General features: G+C 41.6%; 1 protein-coding gene across 1 annotated transcript; it reads right to left on the reverse strand.

Moving 5' to 3' along the window:
- Positions 1–2827: 2827 nt before the first annotated feature.
- On the reverse strand, positions 2828–5833 carry LOC138015604 (protein transport protein Sec61 subunit alpha-like). Its single transcript, XM_068862687.1, has 4 exons — positions 5650–5833; positions 4927–5004; positions 4281–4351; positions 2828–3552 (listed from the first exon to the last, which is right to left on the reverse strand). The coding sequence occupies exons 1-4, from the start codon at positions 5782–5784 to the stop codon at positions 3492–3494; spliced, it is 345 nt and encodes a 114-aa protein (XP_068718788.1). The 5' UTR covers positions 5785–5833; the 3' UTR covers positions 2828–3491.
- Between the last annotated feature and the right edge of the window lie 2728 nt (positions 5834–8561).

The raw sequence follows: 8561 nt of genomic DNA on the forward strand, positions 1-8561 counted from the left end.
AATCGAGTCAACGAGTTTGCCAACTGAACCAAAGCAATGAGTTCACCAATCGAACCAACGAGTTCAGCGGTTTGCTACAGTTGTCAGTTATCAAACGAAGAGTTCAACTGGGTGACAAACAGTTTGTCTAAACACGAAATTTGAAGCAACTTTCACTCAGTAAGATAAATGGAGTAAACTAGTTTTCACTCAGATAAATTTAAGCGTGTCACTCTGTCGAAGATATTACCGGTCGGTACCTATGATACTTTTTTTATCGATTGCCATGTTAGTGTTATGTTTATTGTTTTTAATTTCCATACTGACACTACATAATCAGGATATAAACTTGCAGTAATAAAAGATAAGTGAGGTGCGTTCGAGTCCCGGTTGTCGTCAGCTGTGTCTTCGACGCGGCATTTGAAAGTAGTTGTATGTTTTGGGAGAATCTTTTGTACCGCTTTCCGAGTAGTAATTGTTCAGTAATAATGGTATCGCACTATGTATTTACGCAATATCAGCGTTATGGGATATCAGTAGACTCCGAGAAGCGCGACTTCGAGAGTGATCACCGGATGGTCTGCCATGCAAGTACTAACCCCGTCCAACAGGGCTTAATTTCGGTGGATCAACGGGAATCGGTGTTTTGTGTTTTCTCCAAAACTGTGCCTTTATAACAAATCATTTTTCATTTACAGTGTATGGCACTGAATTTTGTGGGCTTTCAAAAATACTCTTAAATAGGAGATTGTCTGTTGCTCTCGTGAGACTTGAATGTTCTTCATTGCATTGGCCAAACTAAAATTTTAATACAAAAGCAAAGACTGAAAATGGCCCTTTCCTGCAATCAAGTTACATATCCTCACAGGGATCACTCTTAAAGCCCTGACCAGCTTCTTAATTTACTTCATGCGAGAAAATCCCTTCAAATTTCAGGTTTCCCTCATTGCCACTTCAATGCAAGCAGGAGCCTTCCTGACGCAAGACTGATTATTGTTTTTATCAACCCATCCCACGTAGACGCCTCCACGCGTCTTGTTTTTATTTGTTTGTTATTTGTTTTAAGCAGGTTGCAGTTTTGGCAGCTATTCAGCTGATGTGGACCTGCTGTACCCACCCACCCATATACACACAGAGGACAGCCACAACACCGGGAACTTATTTGTGAGACGGGACCTCCGGCTTATCGTCCTTATCCGAGAAGACTTGAAAGTTTAACCATTTGCGGATGTAATTACAAAGGCAGCACTTTTCCAACTGCATTAGTCATTGTACAGAACACGCACGAAAGGAGTAAAATTGTACAGTTAGTTATTTAAGTAGAAAACCGGTTTGACAAGTTGAGGTGCTGACATTTTGTTTTTAAATGCTCGAGGAGAATGGGGAGAATAATCCGTCACAGTGATGTTTGCCTCGCGCTTTGTGACATTCAAATGTCACACCTATCTCGGTTGTTTACAACATATGGTGCGAAAAAGTTGGATAATAAATAGCTCGTTAGATGTTTTGGTTTGTAGTATAGCTGAGACCTTGTAGGAGCTGCGAGGCTACCGTAGCTGAGTACTTCTACTCAGTGTTTGCATTCAGACTCGTCCTTGAGGGCTCGTCAAAATACGCACAACTCGCTAAAAATACTCAGCTACACGACGCCATGTTCGAAACATCAAATGAGATATTTTTTGTTATACTTCGTTCCAACACTTCACTACCGTTTTTCGTGTGTTAAAAAACAGGGATAGTTTTCATGTTTTCAGGTACGAGAGTTTCTGAGTAAATTCAACAATAACGTCATAAAGGGATCATGTCAGAGTTTCCTTTTTCTTTCGTAACCTATCGAGTCACGTCTCTTTCGCACTGAAACATCTTTTGACCAAGATACAAAACTTGAGTGTAAACATCCGACGGGTTTGGTTCTTAAAGAACTCGTTGCTGAGTCCGGGAAGTGAGGTTTCGTATCGAACGAGTTGCAAGAGGAAAATTCACCACCGCGATGCAATCCTCATGGGACTGAACTTTTCATATCGGGAAGCGAAGCAATTTTATTGGTCGGTGCGTAATAACGACAAAAAACAACAATGAAGTAATGACAAGAGCGGCGTTCGCTGATTTCGCAGGGATCGATGGAATCGGTGTCACAGCGGATTTGGACCCCCTGAAAATAAGCAGGAGGTGTTACTTCAAAAAGTGGCACCTCCTGTGTAGAAGCGCCGCCCATTTAAACTATAAAATGGAAGAAAAAGCAACGGCGCGTGCTGTTAACAACTTTAACTGAAGCTCAAGTCTGAATTGCTTTTTTCTTCCTTATTAAAAAGATAACACAACAAGTCTGTGAATTCCGAGTGCGTTTCTTAAGCTTCTGTCAGAAAGGAGTTAAAATTCACATCTGCATACTTTTATACGAAATGCCGCCGCGAATGCTTCTAAACAACAAATTAACTGATGTAGGTCTTTTCCTCAAGTTTCTCCGATCCAAAATCTAACTCTGTATTGATATACAGTTAAACAAATAAGCTGTGATATAGGGGGTCCAAATCCACGAAGGGGGACTCCCCCGGGGGTCCAAACCCGCTGGCAGATTTGTACCGGGGGGTCCAGATTCGCTGGGACACCGGTTTGGAAATGAAGGTTCGGATTTAAATTTTTGCGGGGTTTTGTGTTTCCTTGCTGAAAAGAAGGAGAGAGACCACAGACAGTCATGTTCTAGCTGGAGTGATTCGGGATTATTGGTCCTTCGCTACTGTTTTTGCAAATTATTGGTGCAGTTTCTCGAAACAAAGATCTTGAAGTATTAAGATTATCCTGATCATGTTGGACCCCAGAAGAAAATAAATTAACATTCCAATAAAAATTAAATACGTGACTACTTTACTGTTGCGCTTACACATTTGGGATACTGGCCATGCTCGCAGAAAACAACGAAACGCAGTTACAGAGGACACAGCAGAGACAAGTCTGAAACTAATGTTGAAGAAGACTGCAGTGTACTGCTCATTAGTTTAGCGATGAAATGTACTGTAACAGCTTCATTGAGTTACTTTACTGAAGAGTGTAAATCGCCGTTACATGTGTGTCGGTGGTATCTAGCAAATAGGCCTGCAAAGCGTGCATGTTGATGCTGAGGCAACTTACATTTTTCTCCAAGGAACAATGATTTATGAAGAACGAAAGCCAAATTTATCATCATAGCAAAATTGTACCGTGATACAAAATAACAGTTTCACAAAAACTGACGCCAAAATTTCGAGAAATAGCCACACGCCGCCTATACAGGCCTATTTTTCACTATATCTCGAAACGCCTCTCTCTTGATGTTGGTGTCCCAGTGACTTCTAACAGTTCCATGCGTCAAATAAGCCGTGAAAAGTACATATTAGACAGTAAAAAGTTGTCCAAATTTGTTGAGAATTTATTGCAGTGATTAGGTACACGTAGTTTGAATGGGCGCCGGCCAATCTGTTTAAAACAGCAGTGTTCCCATTCCACCCATTTCGCTTTGTTCTTTGACGAAGATCTCAAAATACTGATAAATGATTGTAACGGCCAACAGGATGCCCGTTCCTGACCCAATGGCACCTAGGAAAGAACAAGGAGAGAGAGATAGAGAGAGCTATAGTAGGCTTAACAAAGCTGTCGTTAATAGGGAGCTTACGCAAGTACGACGAAGGTGTCTACGAAAACGCCAAAACACGAGTTTAATGAATAAAAACCAAGGCTCTGCACGCCCCGCACGTGCGTTTTGCATTTTGGTACATTTCTTTGCCGCCCTCGCCCTAACAAAGACGTGAATTGACCACATCTGAGGTTAAGTAGAGGACTTGAAAACCTGACGAAATATTTTTAATTTTCTTCCTGCAATGTTGATACACACGTTCCATTCCGAACGGCTCGAGGTTATAACGAAATTATTACAATGACGGGAAATAATATTTTTAGACGACATTCTCGTTGGCTTCGTTGTCGTCCTTACATAAGCTCCCGAATAGCGTAAGAACAATCACAACCACAGAGGGTAGTTCAATATAAATGACTTGCAATCACGTCACTGTTTTAAAGGCATGTGATCACAAAACTTCAGTTTCCAGCCATTTTCATTTCCCGTCATCAGATGGACCATGCTATCGCCAATGGCCTTTTTTAATAGCTGGTTGTCTTTAATTGCAACTAAAACAGTAAACCAAGGACCCCACTATCTATATTCATTCATGTTATTCCCTGACATTGCTATTCCATGTTTGAACAAATTGGGGTTCATAGGTTAGCGGGTCTTTGAAAATGAAAAAATATATGTATTAGAAAATTACCCATAAAGTCCGCCAAGACTGACAGAGCTCCAATACAAAGACCACCAAAGGCTGCGGCTGTAGGGATGTACCTAGAACGATGAAAAACAATTAATTTGACAGAAAAAAACTGCATGACATCATACAGACAAGGTTCATACCAACAGTGTGGACAGCAGCCATCATGTGGCCCGATACAACAAAGACTTTTTCGAGATGTCTGCCAAGCCAGCATTATTTTGGTGCACAGCACAGGACAATGACACCTTGAACTTGGCACAATACTCGTGCAAACTGTGTGTGGATTATTGATGCCCCACTCAATTTATAAACACAGGTGGTAAAATGGAGCCTATGATTTATGGTTCCACCGTTTAAGATGCCAGTTCCACTAATGCCAGTTTCACTAATTCCAGTTGCCAGATGCCAGTTTCACTAATTCATAATACTCAATAACAATAATACTGCTCATCTATGGTTGTAGAGTTTATGTTAAACCACAAACTGGAACAATGTACAAATCAATCAGCGTTTTGATCAGAAAGAAAGTGGCACTACCCAGAGGAGAACCTTTGGAGGTGAGTACAGACACAACAAAAGCAAGATTTCCATTCGTTTCAAGAAGTACATGTACACAAAAAATTAACAGGAATTTCCATTTCCGCACCTGTTTAAGTTCATGGACCATTGACTTGTCTCGATGGCCTCGCATCACCATCTGTTGTTCTTTCAGCTGCTTAGCAACCTGAAAAACCATTCAAACTTAGCATACATACTTAGCAAAATGAAGAGGGAATTCATAGTCCATGGGTTTCCATATACTGTAACTTGAAGTTGAAGTTGTTGGCCGTTTGAATAAGTAACCTTGGAACTGTTGTCAATGTCAAATTGAGTTTTATTTGTTTGAAATAATCTCTCTTTAACTCAACTACAATGTAATGTCACATGTGACCAGTTGTTTCCTTTGATATATCAAAAATAGTTAGCTATGAACTTTCACTTTATATAAAATAGACAGTGTTTGAAAGTGAAAACTAATTTTCGTAGCAACTTTCAGAAAATTTTCAAGATTCCATTCAGATCTCGAAGCTCCACAGAGGAATTCTGAATCTTCATTTCAGTCTTGTGGATACTGGTCACGCATGACACAGCTGGACTGTCACAGCTTTTGCACTGGTCTACTGCCAGACGATTTTACTGGTCAACTAGGGGCGTCCCAGGGCATTTGAGGTGTCAATGGGTTAATTACATCAATTTAAGGAAAAAAGTAGCAGAATTCTCTGCGTGAAGTAGCAGACATTGATAGTCTTTCCGCTTTTGGAAACTACAAAAAAGGAAAATCACTAATACATGTAGTTGAAAACCCTGACATTTTCTTAAAACAGCTTACATCTTTAGCTGAAGAGCCTGATACATCAATCCAAGTCTTCGAGAAGAATGCACAGGACCCCAACATGAAGATAATGTACATGACAGCATGTACAGGGTCCTCTATAATGTGGCCTACTGTCTCTGGTGGCGACATGTAATAACAAAGGCCACCAGTAGGGTATACCTTGCTGGGCCACCTCCTGCTTCCTAATAAGAAGAAAGAATAACAGAACTACAATAACCAAGAAGAAATGAATCAAACTTTAATATTGCCTACTTTTCCCATGTTTTTCAAGTTAGCGCCAGTCCATATTAATCCTCAGTTCATGACGTTTGGACAACTGAATTAAAAAACAAATGCCAGTTTTCAGCACTGAAAAAGTCCCACAATAAATTTGACTGCTTAATTCACATCAACCATCCAGATTTTAAACCAAATCTGAACAAGCAACACAACATGCTATCATCCATGCTTTGCAATTGACATCAAGACAAAAAGTCCACTGTATAGCCCTTTTCACGGTTAGTTTTTCTCATTTACATTACAATGTAATCTAACGTGGATGCGAGGCAATTTCAGGTTAAAAGTACAAAATATCCCGAAATTGCCTCACATACCTGGCCTTACATTATATTGCTATGCAAATGAGAAAAAGAAACTAACCGCTGCAAAAGAGGGGAGCGCATTCGCCTCTATTAACACTTTTACCATGACAAAGGCAACCACCCACTTCTAACCTTGATAAGGATGGTAAAATAAATCTGGACCCTTGACCCACCACCAATCAACAGATACAAATGTATGTTAGGGGAGCGATGTACTATCGGTCTTTCTTGGTTTATTTCCTAATAACTGACATTATTTTGAATGCGTGTTTGAATCGTTAAACCCCTTGGCTTTACGATTGTGCCCCCAACCTCAGATGAGCAAAGAGCGCTCATTTTTGCCGCTGCAAGTTGCAAAGTTACGATCCTGGTAAAAGGGATCTTGGGCCAAATTCATTTCAAAGTTTCGACATTCGTGTTGTCTAATTCGCCATGTACTTGGCTACTTTCGGAACCTAGTATCCAATTTCCCAACAACACTTTGCAACGCTAACACAGCAAAATGTAATGATAAATTGACTGTAACAGGTTAGACTTACATTTCTATTCAATTTGTATCAGCTAAACCTTAAACGTCAATTTACTGTTTCTTTTTCTAATTATTTCGAGCAATTAGGGGCCACCGGCAATTTTCCAACACGCGGACCTTGGAGTGCAATGAGAACCCGAGTTTGATCCCCCGACAGAACTCTCACATCCTTGTTTCGGACTTTCTTTCCTTTCCATGTGTAAGCGCTACGTAGTAGCTTTTCAAATATAGCCTTAACAACGGAGCACTGCATGGAAATAGGGTGGGTACAAATGAGCACACTGTTAGCGCCCCTTTCCCTGTGAGAGATACTACTACTAAGAGGCCGTAAAAATGTGGAACTTCCGACATTACAAAGACTGTGTTAAAGTTTGACCTTACTCACGACTGTTCTAACAAATACGCCATGAAAACAAACAGTACCTCCCATGTACCAAGCGAAGACTGCCCCAACGAAGAAAATTCTCCACCAGAACTTTGGCTGACAGCGATTTGGCCGAGTAACGGTAACCATAGATGCTTAGGACACAAGGGAGCACTCGGAGAATAGAAAGAGTAAAAAGAAAAAAATATGTTCAAGATGCAGCTTATGATCGAGATATAGGTGTCTGTACGTTTTGCATGGCCTACAGAAAGAATACTAATTTTTTTTTTCTTTGCCTTGACCTGCAAAATGTATGGGAATGCATTTGAAGGTCGCTGTAGAACAACTCTGATTTGCGGTGGCACGAAACTGCTTAGGCGGCGGAACTACTGCCCTAGGCCCGAGCGCGCTGATTTCAATGCCCCGGCCTAAGCATTCCACAACGCCGAACCCCTGCCAACAATTTGTGCAAAAGTTACTGTACTGCTAAGCTCCCCCTGCATGAGCTAAAATTTGTCATTTTGCAAAATTGAAGAAGAACACCATGCATTGCGACAGCGAGCAACAATATAGACAAAGAACAGCCGATGAAATTAGCCAGACATACAAACACTTTACCTGCGCAAGTAAAGTAACTATACAAAACACAAAAACAGGGCCAATGTCAAGCTTGCGCCTGCAGATTTGGCCAGGTTTTTGACGCATTCACAAAGCTTGAATCGCAAGGACCACCGCACTTATATCAGTTACCGGTGGCACCGACCAAACAGCATGGCAGAAACAAGCGCATATAAATAGCTCCCTCAAACTCAGCTATCCTGCTAAAAAAATTAAAAGATCAAGCATGCCCCCCTAAATTAAATGGCCTGAGGATTAACAAGCCACTTTGCCGCGAAACACTGTCGCCCGGCAAAAGTTAAAAAAGGGCGTGGCCAGCAACATGACACAGCTGTCGCGTAGCTTTGTTCACTAATTGATTGTTCGGACAATCGATTTAGATTGTTTGCAATGCATTTAGATGTTTGTAATGCCTGGCGGCCTAAGTAAAATGTATAGGCGAAAAGGCTAAAAATTGCATGCCACGCTGGCCAGTGGCTCTTTGGTGTGCTGCCGAGGCCCTGCCAGCCTGGAGACATCGCCCAGGGCGGCTCGGGGCCGCATCGGGGGTGGGGGGGGGCCGTCAAAGGAGCACTCTCAAACATTGCCCACTAGACTGTAGGCGCCATTCTTAGTGTTAGCTTTTGCCTTGATGTGTTCCCATCAGCACCCTCCTCATGCATTAGTGTGCATCTCAGCGCTAAGCTCCCAGACTATACCACTGATTAGCCCAGTTTCCTTGCCCATGGATTACCTGTGACCACCACAGCCATTAGAGTAAGGCACCCCTCCAAGTCCATTCAGCTAGCAAATGAGTTTTGACAGCAGGTTCCAC

The sequence above is a fragment of the Montipora capricornis genome, chromosome 9, assembly GCF_036669925.1.
Source record: "Montipora capricornis isolate CH-2021 chromosome 9, ASM3666992v2, whole genome shotgun sequence".
Classification (NCBI taxonomy): domain Eukaryota; kingdom Metazoa; phylum Cnidaria; class Anthozoa; order Scleractinia; family Acroporidae; genus Montipora; species Montipora capricornis.